Source organism: Mustela nigripes, chromosome 4 (assembly GCF_022355385.1).
Source record: "Mustela nigripes isolate SB6536 chromosome 4, MUSNIG.SB6536, whole genome shotgun sequence".
In the NCBI taxonomy this organism is placed as follows: domain Eukaryota; kingdom Metazoa; phylum Chordata; class Mammalia; order Carnivora; family Mustelidae; genus Mustela; species Mustela nigripes.
In genome coordinates this window covers 62,629,498-62,646,510 of record NC_081560.1, presented here as the reverse complement: position 1 = coordinate 62,646,510, position 17,013 = coordinate 62,629,498, and the positions used below count along the sequence as shown (strand labels likewise).

Sequence of the window (17,013 nt, the reverse complement as noted above, 5' to 3'; positions counted from 1 at the left end):
AAATACATACAATCAAAAATGAGAAGAAGAAGAAGAAAGAAGAAAGAAGAAAGAAGAAAGAAGAAAGAAGAAGAAGAAGAAGAAGAAGAAAATACATACAATCAAAAATGAGAAGAAGAAGAAGAAAGAAGAAAGAAGAAAGAAGAAAGAAGAAAGAAGAAAGAAGAAGAAGAAAATACCTGGTTGTTAAACAAGAAAAGGTGATTCGACAGCTAGTGATCCTCAGACAGAAGTGGGCCCCCAACTTTGAGACATGAGTAAAAGTCATAGACAAACTACCCCCCGAGATGGTCTTCATTTACTGTTTCACTTACTATTAATACACCCTCTAACTCAGCAAATACATCGGTAGGCAGTGTCTGTGAGAATTTAACTGCAATTCAGAATCATTTATACCGTGTTGAGCAGGGGATCAACATCAGAATAACCTGCATTAAACAGCATTTCATTAAAGTCCCTGCTTCATGGTGGTGAAAACATCTGTCACAGATCACAGACCGTCCTCCATCACGCAGATCAGTGACGCTGGCAGCCTCTGAAAAGAAGTTTAGGATTTGAATAGGAAGGGATTCTAAAACACTAATTGGATCGGGGAGAAGTAAATGAGCGCTCTTATAGCTCTTATAACCCATTCCCTGAGGCTCTAGATTTACCCAATCTTATCTCTAAGACAAACACCTAATTATAGGCGTGAAACGTATACACTTTAATCATTTTAACCCTACCTTTATATTTATTTAATAGTAAAATTGTTGATCTTCTATGAAAAAAGCATTTATTTACCTCATTTTCACTGTGGGCGTATGTATGTTGTTTTAACTGTGATTCTAAACTCTTATAATTGTTTTTGACATTGGAATTGACTCGTTGGCTTTAGAACATGTGATAGGAAAAAAAAAACTTCTACGGCATTAGCATAGGGTGTCAAGGAACTGCAAGATGGCAGTTAAGTTTACAGACAGAAAGGCTATTTATTTTCTTGCCCCAATCCACATTAAAGCCACATCAGCAGTTTTGGTCTGATGTCAGGATACTCGTGCAGATAAGCCCCAAAGTGGTCTTAATTATAACAACGATATGGCAATTTCAAAAGCATGGCTTGGGTAATCAGTCATTGCAGCATCGTCCTGTTGTTTGGGGAATAATTTTACGGTAGAAAAATTGATAGATATAATATTGAATTTATTTATTATTTATGGGAAGATCTAATTCCAGAGACGTGGGAATATTTCCATAGTACTGGGGAAATTATAAAATGTCATCTATGACAAAATTTATGATAAATGGCATTTTAAAAAAATTCTCGGACCCATAAAAATATATGCTTCATACTAATGTGACTATATAGGTTTCATTCTGTGAAGTGGAAAGACTTCATAATCCTTCGATGAAATTCTACTGTATAACTTAACGTCCACACTTCTATTAAAATACCAACTATTATAATGTGAAACTTTTCTTATAAAAATGAAAAAGTGACTTTTCCTCTTCACCTCAAGCCTATAAATGCTGTCTGTGTGAACATACATTTGAACAGAGCTGTAGTGTTTCTGTTTCCGGCACTGAAGTCCTTCTAATTTAAATGAAAAGACTGAAAAGATAAAAGAACCGTGTTCAAAACATTAAGTGGAAACATGTGTACTGAGTTCTATAGTACGCAATGTTTACGGCCAATACTTCAAGAGACAGATACCTACAAGGGTTAGAAATAGTTTTTGCTGTTCTCAGGGATCTTATTTATAAAGCAGTGGGGAAAAGTAGTAGGGATGGGCAAGCATACAGATGGGTATAATTTTAGGCGGAATACAGTAATCACGTTAAAAGAGGTAGCACCATTGAGATTCAAAAGTGTTAAGATTCTGTTCATTTTGGGGCAGCTGAAGAATGCCTCTCAGTAGGAGGTGCTGAGGTGAGTTTTGAAGGAGTGGGATTTTGAGAAGTAGCGTTCTGGGAAGGGAGAGAAAGAAGGGAACATTTTCCTTAAGCAGAAGAGCTACTAAAAGCCAAGGCATGGCAGGCAGACGTGATGCGGGAATTAGCAATACAGATGCAGTCCACTGGAGTCCCAAGTTCACACAGAGAAACAACAGGCAATTTGGGTAAAAAAGTGGACGGGGCTCATGCTAAGAAGTGGCTATCAGTGTACTATGAATTACAGTTTTTAAAATGCTTGTAATTTTGCCTGCTTATTGCAGCCCGGATCCCCCTGACAGCAGACCACCCCTGGACAAAAAAACACACTGGCAATGGCATGATTTCGGGGAGCTGAAGGGATGAACGTTAGCCACGGAGAACCTCAGAAGATTTCGCTGTCGCACACCATCTCTATTCCCCTCCTTTGTTATCCCATGCAGAGAGAGGAAGAAGACATTCCACTGTGGGGTCTGCATAAATCTGGTGTGGCGGTTGTGGTCATGCAGGGACAGACTGAAACAGAACTTCGTTTTCAAAGTCAAGAATGGAGGGTGAGGAAGTGACAGTACTTTTACTTGGAAGACAGAATCCACCAGTCTGTACATGTAATGGATTCTGGATTCTTCAAATCTGTCCAGGAATAAAAGGAATCCTTAGGCTCTTTATCTGTGAAAACCCAAAGTTAAAATATCAATATTACCTCTTCAATGTTTTATATTTTAAAATATGATTTTTGAAGACTGCTAATTATGTGAGAAAAATTGGCAAAATTCTATTTCACTTTGCATCTATTTTCTGTATTTATAAAGCAGGTGCAAAGACATGATAAAATTGGCTGATGAAGTTATAGTATCAGGTCATTTTGAACTTTCCCCCCCCCAAAAAAAAAAAATCCTCTCATTTCTTGCTCCTGTAAGGATAATTAACTATGTAATGAGAGCTAACAGAAGTTGTCATTATGCTTAGTGGAAAATATTTTGAAAATCAATTTTTCTTTTTAAACATGGTTTCAAAAAATTCAGATGGCTATAAATCTAACATTAATTTTTAATTTCTTATTCAAATTCAACATACTACTATTTATATATTAAAAATATGCCAGGCTGAAGTGTTAAAAGATTGCTTCCTTTCATATCTTCCCAACACAATTTTTGTTCAGGGCCAATAACATCTGCACACTTATCCCCGCACTGTGTGGCTAGGCCTGAGACACTAACGAATCATTCTATAAAACCGAGAGGAAACAAGAGGCAATTGCAAGTCCAAGGAATAGGGTCAAGGTCGCACAGAAAGGTCACTGTTGCAAAAATGCTCCTGGTCATACACCTGAGCCACCAATTTGCGGCCAGCAAACCAGGGACCACTGAAGGCCTGGATGGTTATGTGAGTCTCAGAGGCTATAGAAAACTACAAAAATCTGGGCATGATCTCTGCATCCTCCTCCTCAAATATTTTTTAAAGTATTTTGGGACCCACCCCATAGTTTACCCAAAACAAGGAAGATTTTTACCTTGAGTTATACAATGCCAAAGAGTGAAATACCAATTTTATTTAAACATACACGCACACTCCCCCTTTTGTTTTTTTAAGTTTAAAAGATGTATTTTTGCTTTCTCCAGCATATTTACTATCTCTAGTTGCTACCATTTGTATTTGCTTTCCAAATGACATTTGGATAAGAATCCTTTTGTGATAATTTGTTTGTTGCTAACAATAGGTTATAAAGTATTCCTCAAGACTGCATGAAAAGCAATTATATTCAATCTGTTTTTTAATTAATTTTTTATGTTTAAATTTTGAACCAAGCTTAAAATTGTAGGAAAATTCAAAATATATTATCAATAATTTTCCTCCCTGGATCATTTGGACAAAGTTGTTGAAATGATACCTCACTACCCTAAATACTTAAATGTTTATTTCTTATAGTCAAGGGCATTTTCCTACATAAACACATTCAATATTTGAGATCAGGAAACTAGGAAATAATCATTGACACATTATTACTATCTACTCCTCATACCTATTCAGATTTTCCAACTGTCTCAAAATACCCTTTTTACAGTGGAAAAATCTATAACCAAGTTTTGCATTTAAGTACCATGTTTTGGTAATCTCCTTCAATCTGGAATAGATCCCTCAGTTTTTTCTTAATTTTTTTTTTACGATTTTATCCATTTATTTGAGATCACAGAGATCACAAGTAGGCAGAGAGGCAGAGAGAGAGAGAGAGAGAGAGAGAAGGAAGCAGGCTCCCTGATGGGCAGAGAGCCCGATGTGGGGCTTGATCCCAGGACCCTGGGATCATGACCTGAGCTGAAAGCAGAGGCTTTAACCCACTGAGCCACCCAGGCACCCCCAGTTTTTTCTTAATTTTCATGATTAAGTGCTCCTTGGCTCTTCAGGATATTAAAGATCAGTTATTGTTTTTCGGTGTTTTAATTGGGACATTTCCTCATGATTATATTCTACAATATGCATCTTTGACAGGGACGTCACAGACCTGATGCCATTTTATCATTGCATCATACCAGGAACACATGAAGTTTCTTTGCTCCACTACCACTAATTTAAATTTTGATCCTTGGGTTAAGGTGGTGTCTGTAATACTTCTCCATTACAGAGATACTTGAGACTAAATAAAACGCTCTTGGTTAGATGCTCAGTTAATACATTCATTTATTTATATGAAATATGGATCCATGGTTTCCTATTTCATGTAATAGGTTATATTCTGTTATTAATATTATTTTGGCATTTACATTGTGGGCTTTGATAACCCACTCTGAAGCCTGCAGACCCCCACCTGCTGAGACAGATGCTCAACCACTCGACTCCACCAAATGACTTTTTAGAGAAAATTGTTCAGGAGCAGAGAGAGCCCAGAAAGAAAGTGAAGAAGGAAAGGGAAAGAAAGAAAAAGTAGTATGGGGAAGAGGACGTATTATTCTGTACTCTATCATTCACATAGTAGGAACAAAGAAATCATTGATAAAAGTCCTAACATTTCAACAACTGGAGAAGCTTGGTTTATCTCCTGAATTGGGGGCATAGAGAATCATCTTTTATCATACATCTACAGAGACAGACATAGAGATAGATGGAGACACACACACGCAGACACACAAACCATAAGAAAACTAAGCATATCAGGGGTAAGACCAGGAGCTAGCACTCCTCTTCTCTAGCACACACTAGGATTACATCTCTCCCACCCTGCACCATGACTCAAGTTAGGTTCAACTTCAAGCCATGATTGTATGATTTTGCTTGGTCAATGAAATGTCAGTAGGAATGACTTAAGTCCCTTCTGTATGGAAGAACTTAATGCTGATGGTTAGAAATCACCAGACTTTCCAACTAACTTCTTCCATTGGCACTGGGGAGTGGGTCTTCATTTGGAGGTGCAAGCTGAGACTGCCTTGGAAAGCCACCCAATGCCATGGCAATGTTCCCATAACGAAGCAATAGTTTCTCTTTTTTAAAAGTTTTTAAGCTGCTGAGCTGTTAGTTACTACAAAACAACTCAATTTGCTCTTATTAATACAAGAGGTCATATAATATTCAGTATACTGTTCAACAGTGAAGTTACGCCTGAGATAAACAAAAGGTTATCTTTTATTTTGTGAAGCAGCATTGACTTTGTAAATCCAGATTAGTACTTTGCACATGGATTTGTAACTTATTTCACCAGAAAGTTGTACGTCTAAACACTCAATACTTAATTTTAATAATGTTAACTTTCCCCTTAAGGTTATCACAGTAATTTTCTGATTTAGAAAATTCAGAACATGTTTGATACATACAAACATTAATTCTCGGGGAATACTAGAAAGACCTACTTTGGTGCAGAATTATAAAGTGTCATCTAATTAGCAGGGGGCCACATTTTAAAACTTCCTGCAAATGAACTTTTTGAGTAATTTTAAGAAGAGTTCAAAATTACAAGACTTATTTTGTGAGCAAGAAAATGTTTCCATGTCCAGCGAATAATGGGTACTAAATAGTTTTTGAAACACAGATTCCTCTTTAAATATCTTCTATAATTATACCAGTTTTTATAACTGTTATTAACAGAGACAAGCAGCAGCAGATTCTCCACTGACAGCTTCCTATATGGTTTCTGTTTAAAATTATGTTTTGAATTCATGCCTTTATGATTTACTATATAAACATCTATAATTTTCCAGCATGGCCTGCTTATGATGCAGCTACTAGACTTAATTAAAAATTATCGAAGTCTCACCCTTTCAAACTAAGTGGGTGATACACATCAAAGATCAATCATAAATTTCTGCCTTTAAAGCATTTCCTGACCTTTCAGTGTGAAGCATCATGTCTAGAGAAATAATGATCTGGTGGGTTCTGCAAGCATGGCAAAAATCTCTGCCATGTGACTCACGGGGCGAAAAGTCACTCATTACTAGTCACACAGCAAGTGTCTGCAGAGTATAATAGATTTATAGGAAGCAGGGTGACCACAGATCTAATTTTAATGAAGTCCAAGACATAATCTGAGCTGATAGAGTTTGAAGTCTGAATATAATCTATGCAAGGTTAGAGTTACTGTTTGACAAGACAAGGAATATAACTTTCTAAAATGTTCTAGTTCTCTATTTGGTTCCCAGATATACTTTTTTGGGGCAGGGGCACCAAATGGTTCAATTTATATTAAGGTAACCAGAAAAATATTTTGGGACACTTTTTAAAAAATTTTTTTATTTATTTTTAAAAATTTTATTTATTTATTTGACAGAGATCACAAGTAGGCACAGAGGCAGGCAGAGAGAAAGGAAGGGAAGCAGGCTCTCTGCTGAGCAAAGAGCCCGACTCGGGGCTCAATTCCAGGACCCTGGGATCATGACCCGAGCCGAAGGCAGAGGCTTAACCCACTGAGCCACCCAGGTGCCCCTTGGGACACTTTAAAACAAAATTCTAAATTTTCCTATTGGTTGACTGTGTCAAATAAGCTAAATTTTTCTCTCAGGTCTTAAGACTAAGGTAATTACATTTTTGCATGGCTATTATATTATAGACAGCATGTTTGATGAAATAAAAACACTATCAGGTTTCTACCACCAAAATATTTCAGAAGTAGAAAAATAAAACTGGCAGCTTAAAAACTCCTCCACAATTTATTTTTTGGGGATATACACAGAGAAACACATGCAAATTACAAACAGAAATCATTACTTACTAGTGCTAACTGTGAATGAGGAGAAGAGTCATTCAGCATGGTAAGGTTTAAATAATATACACCTATATTCTTGAGACAGAACATGCCTTAATGTGATAGAGCTTGATGACTTCTATGTTTTTCTTAGTCCTGTGGTATTCTCAAGAATGACAAGATTAAGTATGACATTATATCACCCAGTCACACAGAGGCCAAATTAGCATTTGTATGTAAGCTTGAGAGATAATTACCAAGAGCCTTATATTTCTCGACAATAAAGCTTACACAAGTGAGGTATGAATAAATGACAAAGCATGCTTTATTCCCCCAACAGGATGAGGTGATTAAGGAGCAGCATATTTGAAAAATGAACACAATGTATGGATGAGACTTCTGGATCTTAGAGCCTATGTTCAAAAACCCGAGTGGCAGAGAAGCCATGTAATTTTCCTTCAAGTAATAATCATGCTGGTGTTTCTTTAAAAAGAAAACATTTCTTTATTGAACATATATGCATGTTTATGAGAAGGCAGAATGTCATCTCAAAGGGAAAAACTGACTACTGCAAGAGAGAAAAAAATAATCAAACCTGACATATCTGGAGTTTGGGAAGCCATTTTCATACTTTTGCACAGGTTTAGCATTCAAACTAGAAAGCAGTTATTAAGAGAGAGTTAAGGCAAAGCAACTACTTTTTAAAGTCTTTCTTCTTTTATTAAAGATCTATTTTCAAGATTAATTTTGGGGAAAAGAAGTTGTTCCATATGTCAACAGATATTAAATTTCCTTGAATTGCTGGGATTCTGGAAGTAGATTTTTGTGTAGCATCACCTTAACCACGAAAGACAAAAAAAAAAAAAAAAAAAAAAAAAAGAAAAGGAAGCCAACTTCAGAAAGGAATGTGAATCCACTTCTGAAGCTGGGGACCAGCCTTACCTTCCTCACCGGCATAGGCCAGAATTGACCGTGCCCGTATCTGCTTCCCTTCTGTGGTTTTCCCAGAGCAGGTGTGTGAGCAGGAGGACCACAAAGACCACATGCTGAGCACACAGTCCTTTGGGCATGGGGCGTAACAGGCAACAGGGATGGGGAAGATGGCATCTCTGCACAGCTGTCTGTCAACTTCTTCTCCTGGGGAAGACATCGTCACAAACAATCTATCAGTTTTAAATAAATGTAAAATGAGCCATTGTAACCAGATGGGCACCAAGATAAATTAGGTTATTTGGTTCTTAGTTAAAAACAAAGCTAAAACAATGCCCACGACAGCCAGATGTTAAAAGAACACGAGGAATAAATATATACCCTTAACTGAAGCTTCTTTTATTATTAGAAGCTTAGGTGTATAGATCAAGCACAGTGCTAAAAGTATTTTTTACTACAGATAGCTGCCCAGTTAGTGACTTTTCTATTTATAATATTAACCTTGCAATAAAGAACATCAATGAATTATATTCCCCTTTTTATTGCATTATTGGAGATGTACCATTTACATCATCATTTATTAATAACACCTCTACCCACAGCATGTACCATATATTTTCATGAACCAACTCAGGCATCTCTGCAAACTGTCTCCCAGAGAATTTATTTTTGTATGACTGGCAACCTTTTTTTTTTCTTTTTCATAAAAATTACTGTGTTAGTTGGAAATAGCCAAGATATGCAAATAATAGGCTAAAACATAAAACTGTCTACGTGGTCCCATTGGAAGAGGGGGAGAAAAGTGACAAGGTAAGCAAATCGCAAAAGATGGTGTCGCTCCAGCACTTAAAACTCATCAGTAGTTTCCTGTTGCTCTTAAGACAGAGATGAAAGTTCTTAAATGTTTACAAGACCTATAATGACCTGGCTCCGGATTCTCTTCCCAGCTTCATCTGACCCCACTCCCTCACCTTGCGAGCTCCAGAGATTGGCATGCCTTTAGTATTTGTTGAATGAATACAATGAGATGTACAAAAGGCCAATGAGGAAGAAAATGTCTTTGTGATTAATGAATGCCAAAGACAGCTAAAAGGATTACAAATGACCAAAATAGAATATGAAATGAACTCTACGGCATCGCTGGTTAATGTAGGGTATCAATGACATCAATGGAACAGAGCAAAAACAATCCAAAAACAAGCAAAAGCTGATCTATTATTTTGCCAGAAAACATGACCATAATTCTGGATAAATATATCACAAACGTGTGCCTTGGGCCATTACACCTTCAGTTGAGAAAGAGTGACTAATTATGCTACTTTTCACTGCTATTAGAAAAGCAACGCAGAGCTGTTTCTCACTGATGGAAGGCTAGGAGCATCGTGTTAATGTATGGTCCTTTATTCATACATTTGAAAAACAAGATAGAAAATCAGAAGTCAATTGGAAATGCTCTAACAGGTTAATAGTTACTAGTTTGCAGGGCCCTGTATCATTAGACACAATCAGAAGTCAAGTGGAACATTAATAAGCCACCAGTCTGCAAGGCTTTAAATGATTAGATTTGCTTACTAGTAAGTCAGACTCACTGAAATGATGATGGACTCATCATTGTACCATTCAGTCTTTAGTTACTGTGATCTGTGGGATCTCTTTTAATTCTGCTTTTATTGGCTTTAGGCTTTGGCTTACATCCCAGGAAAACAATATGGAGATAGATTGTAGATTTATAGATACTGAAGGTAGAATATGAAAATCATTACAGTAAAAGGTATTTAATATTTTACAATTTACGTAATAATGACTCTTCTTCCTACTAAACTTTTTTCTGAGGGCAAGAGGGGACTCGCATATGTCTTAGTTCTTTGCTGCTACTTTTAATGTTCTATCTACTTTCTTTCACTTTCATTTCTAATATCCTGTGAAAAGGAAGGCAAGTTTGGTGCTCCAGCCTATAATCAACCAGGAATTACAGTTTTATTTCTTCTCATAGTTACTTAATCATTTCTACTCAGAAAAATTTAACTCATTCTGCAGCAACTGAAAGTATGCTATGTGGGTGCTATTATAAAATTAATTTTCAAAGCAAAAGTGGTAGATTTCTCTTTCTCGTAAACTGAAGGGATGTACAATTTCAACCTTTCTTGCTTTATGACTTCTTCTTCTTCTTCTTCTTTTTTTCAGCCTGTGTCCCGTATCTTACATGAGCTCTTTTCACTCATCTTGTTCCGCTTAGCCAGGTGCATTTTCCGGTAGGTACGTTTGTTCTAGAACACATCTTAATCCTCTGTGGAGCTATTAAAACCCACCTTGGATTCAACCTCTAAATTCCCTTAGATGTCAGCCCTTACTGCACTCCTCCCAACGTGGCCAGGTAAGTCCCTGGCTCTGATGGCTCTGGACTGCTCAGCGTTGTTCTGCATCCACATAATGGCATTATGTTCTAGCCATAATGATTTTTTCCCCCTTTTCTCCTACAGAATAATCTTATCACTGCCTCAGGGACTTGGCATTCTCCCTTCCCTTTGTATGACAATTTTAGATCTCATGGCAGACTACTTTTCTATATTCAGGTTTTGGTTCAATTGTCCCCTTCCTGGAGGAGGCTTTATTGACCATACATAATCTCAAAATAACTACATTTTATTTTCATTACAGCTTTACTCACCACTGGAACCTAATGAATTGTTTATAAGTTTATCTTCTAACCCTACTACTAGATTAAAAACCCAATGAGGGCATGATCTTTCTCTCTCTTGTTATTTTATACTTATAACCTAAAACACTGCCTGGCATATAAAAGACACTAAATAATCTTTCATTAAATGAATAAAGGAATCAATTAATTTTAACCTTTTGTATCAGGAAACAGAATGCTGGATTAGACATATATGGATTTGAGTACAGTATTTCATAAGTTGCCATGCACTCAAGTGCTCTAGGACTTGTTACTGTGTATCCAGTGGGCAGGCAGCATATGCACCAGCTGGAGTTTGCTAGAAATGCAGTCTCTCAGATTCCATCCACTAAATCATTATTTGCCTTTTATAAAGGTCCCCAGGTGATCTCCACGCACATAAAATCTGAGAATCATTCCTCTAGAATTTTTCTGCCTTTCTTTTCTTGTGTTTTGAATTGGACCAGACTGCTTCTTGAATGAGTAGCTACAGATTCATCTGGACTCCATACAGATATCAATCGTTTCTCTGTGGGACTTCCCTTTAGACTTCTCTTTATACAGGGTATACCTAGATGAAAACAATCGATGAGCAGTTACTGATTGCACATCTTTTGTCAAGCACTGTGCTATGAATATTGTATACCTCACCTCAGGTAATTGTCACTGCAGCAATTTTTTGAGGTATGACTGAAAGATAACATTAGTTTCAGGTGTACAACATAATGCTTTGATATTTGCATACATTGTGAAATAATCATAATACATCCAACTAACATTTGTTCCCATACAGAGTTACAATTTTTTTCGACTGATAGAGACTTAAAACTTACTCTCCTAGCAACTTTCAAATATACATTATAGAATAGTCAACTATAGCCACCATGCCTTACCTTACATCCCCATGACTCGTTTATTTTATAACTGGAAGTTTGTACCTTCTACAACTTTTTGACATAGGTACTAACATCTGATTTTTACTTTAAAGAAAACTGAAGCTCAACAAGTTGAAGTTTACTGTCTCAAAAAGCAGAAATTTAAGTAAAGAAGCTAAGATTTGAACTGAGTTTTAACCAATTCCCAATCTATTTTTTTTTTTAAATTTTTTATTTTTGATAAACATATATTTTTATCCCCAGGGGTACAGGTCTGTGAATCACCAGGTTTACACACTTCACAGCACTCACCAAATCACATACCCTCCCCAATGTCCATAATCCCACCCCCTTCTCCCAAACCCCCTGCCCCCGGCAACCCTCAGTTTGTTTTGTGAGATTAAGAGTCACTTATGGTTTGTCTCCCTCCCAATCCCATCTTGTTTCATTTATTCTTCTTCTACCCACTTAAGCCTCCATGTTGTATCACCACTTCCTCATATCAGGGAGATCATATGATAGTTGTCTTTCTCTGCTTGACTTATTTCGCTAAGCATGATACGCTCTAGTTCCATCCACGTTGTTGCAAATGGCAAGATTTCATTTCTTTTGATGGCTGCATAGTATTCCATTGTGTATATATACCACATCTTCTTGATCCATTCATCTGTTGATGGACATCTAGGTTCTTTCCATAGTTTGGCTATTGTGGACATTGCTGCTATAAACATTCGGGTGCATGTGCCCCTTTGGATCACTACATTTGTATCTTTAGGGTAAATACCCAATAGTGCAATTGCTGGGTCATAGGGCAGTTCTATTTTCAACATTTTGAGGAACCTCCATGCTGTTTTCCAGAGTGGCTGCACCAGCTTGCATTCCCACCAACAGTGTAGGAGGGTTCCCCTTTCTCCGCATCCTCGCCAGCATCTGTCATTTCCTGACTTGTTGATTTTAGCCATTCTGAATTGGCATGGTGATAGGGAGAATGCGGGATGCCAAGAGAGTTAATAATGGATGAAACTTCGCCTACGAAAAGTCCAGAAACTGAAAAGCCCAGAAGTCCCTCTAAGATGTTCCTTGGGACACAGTGAAGCATAGTGGTGGCGTATACTGTCTCAGATACAAAGACTAGGCATGTTGACGTGTCCAAGGTTACATGTTTTTGCTTACAGCCATTGGAAAAATGGCAACGGTTCATGAAAACATGAAATCATTAAGATCTTTGACTTTGCTTTTAACGGGTGCTTTAATCAACTCAATGCATTGACCACTACCTGGAATCCTTAGGAAGTGTGCGCTTTTTTTTTTAATTTTTTATTTTTTATAAATATATGTTTTTATCCCCAGGGGTACAGGTCTGTGAATCACCAGGTTTACACACTTCACAGCACTCACCAAAGCACATACCCTTCCCAATGTCCATAATCCCACCCCCCTTCTCCCAAACCCCCTCCCCCCAGCAACCCTCAGTTTGTTTTGTGAGATTAAGAGTCACTTATGGTTTGTCTCCCTCCCAATCCCATCTTGTTTCATTGATTCTTCTCGTACCCACTTAAGCCCCCAGTGTGCGCTTTTAAGCTAAATGTTCAGGAGCACCCCAGGCACGAGTCATCAGGGAAACAGGAGAGAAAGAAAGGCTGGGTTTACGGCTATCACAGGTTAATTCCATAATTTGTGATTTTCAACCACATTCTAGAAGTGCAACTCCTATCTTATTTTTAATATAAGAAGTGACCCTGGAAATAAAGTCTTTACCTATATGTGCTTCAGAAAATAATTTCATCCCTCTTCTTCACATTGAAAGTTGTTTTTGATTGATAAACATTATTTTAATTAGATAAGAACTGTTTTGCATGACATTATTTCAGAAAATGTATGATAGTAAGTTAAACATGTACAAATCCAAATATCAGGTTAATTTATAGTCTTTCCATATAGAGGAATGAAAATTTAGCTGCTGAACATTTGGAAATTCCATTTTTCCATATCTATTACCTGACTGTTAGGATATTTTCAACTACCATATGTCCCCAATATAGAACCTTTTAAGACTTTGATTATCTGAATTTGCATCCAAATAAACCTGGGCTGATAAATCTAATTATCATTATAGTGAATGATGTGGTTCTACAACTCATTTAGCAACAGCTAATGCAACTTGTTTTTTTCTTTCTTTCTTTTTTTTCTTTAGTCTTTCTGAGGACAATTTCTTAGTTAGATCCTGGACATGAGATCATAAACATTCAGAATCTACACACTTGTCATTGTATATTAAATATACCATTTTTTTGGCATACATGTTCCAACATAAAATTTTCAAAGGACTGCTTTATGACTTTTATTTTTCCCCCATAAAGCTCTAGGCATCTTAAGCAAACCTACAAAAATGTACATTTTACATGAAATATGTAACACAGAAAGAAATGAATGAACCATTGTCTACATATTACAACTTCTATCTTACTGTGAAGCCTTAACTAAAGCATATCTAGCTTAAACCTGTTTGTGACACTCCATATAAAAGGTTGAGAAATAAAATGAAAATGTTTGATTTATTTTTATAAACTCAAAACAAGATTTGAATCAGTTTAAGTTGGTATGTTCTGATCTCTGTCTTCACATATACAATTTTAAAAATACGTTTTTAATAATTCATCATTTAATCAGTTTAAACATGTATTTTGACATCTTTAAAGCAACCCTCCAATTTCCCTATTTGGTCTATTTCATGAACTTCACCAAACTCTTTCATGCACTCTTCCAAAATATCTCCTTTCATTGTACTGTGTTTCCTATTATCAGGATAAGAGAATTGAACATCTGTTTGAAGTAATTACACTAAAAATTCATGTCAATTTCCATAAAAATAAAACAAAATGAGAAGTGTGATCAGAGGATAGATTTCTTTTTCTTGGTAAAAGTATATGCTGAAAGTTTATTGCATTCATCGTACTGGAGCTTAAATGTAATATAAAAGATAAATCTTGGTTTATGAAGGTTTTTATAGTTTCAAGGTTTTTATAGCTTAGGAGATGAGCAAAGAACACAACATTAATACAGTAAAAATATAATTAATTGTATTTAATGTCAGGGATATACATGCTTAGCACTATTCCCTAAATGTTCCTTGCATTATTCTAATTTCTTTTTAGTCATAGAAATGTGCAGATTGCTATGGGTGATTTTTAACAGTCACAGTAGTAGTAGTATGTGCAATGTACCTCCAGAAGGCAATTGAAGCACATCCGTGTAATGGAATTGAGAGGGAGGTAAAGAGAAAGGAGAAATTAAAGCAAAGAGAAACCAGATACAGAGCCAAGATTTTTAAGAATCACACTATTTAGAAAGTCCCTAGTACTGCATTTTTGGAACAGATCTCCCTCCCCAGACCTAAACAAACTCTGTAGCAATCCTGAGAATTATTGTTGATGTCTTTTGTATTCTTCAGAAATTGCCTTAAAATTTCACACTGACTCTGATAGTGGAAGCCACTTATATATTTATTTATTGACTGATAGCCAATATAAATTCAAAAAAGAATTGAGATGGGAGAAGAATGAAGTCTCATATTCACCTGGATCTTTCCAGAGAGCATTTTCATATAACCATCCTATCTGAACTTTATAAAACTGTAAGATAGTAAGTCTGGAATCACTCTCAGCTTATTGAGGTAAAAGACCCACGGATTGAGTCTTATAACTCTTTCTTCCCTCCTCTTTTCGAAGAGAAGCTTCGTATCTCTTCTTCATAAATGGCAAGTTTCCCAATAATTTTTTAATCCCTGCACTCCCTCAGCTATGACATCCAGGTAGTGAATCTGATTTATTCAATGTACAACCTGCCGCCTCCATGTTTTCTTCCAGGCTTTTGTGCACGTTTCTCCTATCCCCTGCTATCTCCCATTTCTCCTGCAGCCCTCATCCACCCTGATCCCCAAAAGTGTGTTTCTAAAGTACAAATGGAAGCATCGCAGTGTCCTTAATACCTACTAGTTGAGGGCTGGAGCCTTTATCAGGATACAACAATAAGGAAATCCTCATTGTCTGTCATTGCCCATGATTTCCCTACATTCTCTCCACAGAAAACCATTTGTTTTTCTATGAACTGAAATGCTGCTTTCTTACCCCTCTGCTATTTGGTGTACACTGTTCTCCATGTCTGGTTGCCCTACCTGCTTCCTAAGTACTATTTAGGACTGTGTTTTCTTCCTTTGTGAACCTTCTCTGACTTTCGGATCCCCCAAATGGAGCTGTGCTATACGTTCTCTGTTCCCAAACACTGCAGTCACATCACTGTAAAGACTTCTGATAATTGTCTGTTGACCCACTCACCTTTACCTCCATTAGCCTATGAGAACCTTCTGGCCAGAGATTTTTGTCTCATTCAATATCTTCATAGCTAAAGTCTTTGGTTCAGTTACTGTCAGAACTTAGGAATTTTGCAGTAAATTTTAGATGGATGATGGGAAAAAATTGGATTAGAAATCCCAGGACATGCCTTGCTTTTCTGAAAAAGGCTACCTCTATTTATATATTTCCAACTGTTCATTTACTAAAACCTGATCAAGATAGCCTTGACATTACCCTTAGTTTGACCAAACTTGACAGGTTTCTTCCTGTCTTTAGGCTCCTGGCCTCCCTTTTCTTAAAGCATTTATTTGAAAAACTTAAAACTGTAAATTATTTTTCTGTTCCTTTGAAACTTATGTAAATTTCTCCTAGTCACTTCTTAGTCTTCGAACCTAGGAAATATCTTTCTCAAGTAGTTGGGAACCATTTCTTTGACATGGAAACATCAAAGGAGATAGTGCCCTGACACCTCAGTCTACGTAGGATGGTAGGTCTCCAATCTCTTCAACTGATAATGGTTAGCAAACACACATGACTTAACTACTGAGAAAAATATTTGCAAACTCAGGAGTAACTCAATGTATTCTACACATCACATTGATCAATCTCACCCCTAACGTCCTCCACTGCTTTCTCACTAATTCAACCAATACTTAGAACTATTCCTGCCTTTTGTTTCCATGGAGTTAATTTCAGTGTCTATTGTAATAGTCTAGAATAAAGTCTTCCTTACTTGTGGAACTCAGTTTGGTGCCATTCTTGAAACAAACTCCTATCTAATTAATCACCTTTAGCTTAACCTTCTCTTTCTTTCCTTAAAAAAAAATCTATACATTTACCTATTGACTTTTAAATATCTTTGGGTAATCTAGAATCTTCATACTATAATAACTTTCAGGATTTCCCTGCTTTTTTATCAACTTCTTCAAAATCTTTCCATTCCCAGTAAGTATATCTCTTATGGTCTCACTATATTATCTTCCTTCTCACCTTTGTTGTGTTACCTCAAATCTCTATGTTTTCATTCCTTTGTGGAGCAACAAAATGAATTGGGCGAACCTGAGGTAAAAAAATGTGCTTTCCTCTTCCCAGCAGAAT

At 36.6% G+C, this 17,013-nt stretch overlaps 1 protein-coding gene across 1 annotated transcript in view; it reads right to left on the bottom strand.

The window, feature by feature from the left end:
• Positions 1-17,013, bottom strand: part of THSD7A (thrombospondin type 1 domain containing 7A) — a 469,954-nt gene that overhangs the window by 97,492 nt on the left and 355,449 nt on the right. Inside the window, exon 7 of the mRNA XM_059396774.1 lies at positions 8,024-8,218. Coding sequence (XP_059252757.1) covers positions 8,024-8,218 — 195 coding nt within the window. The remainder of the gene's footprint in view (positions 1-8,023; positions 8,219-17,013) is intronic.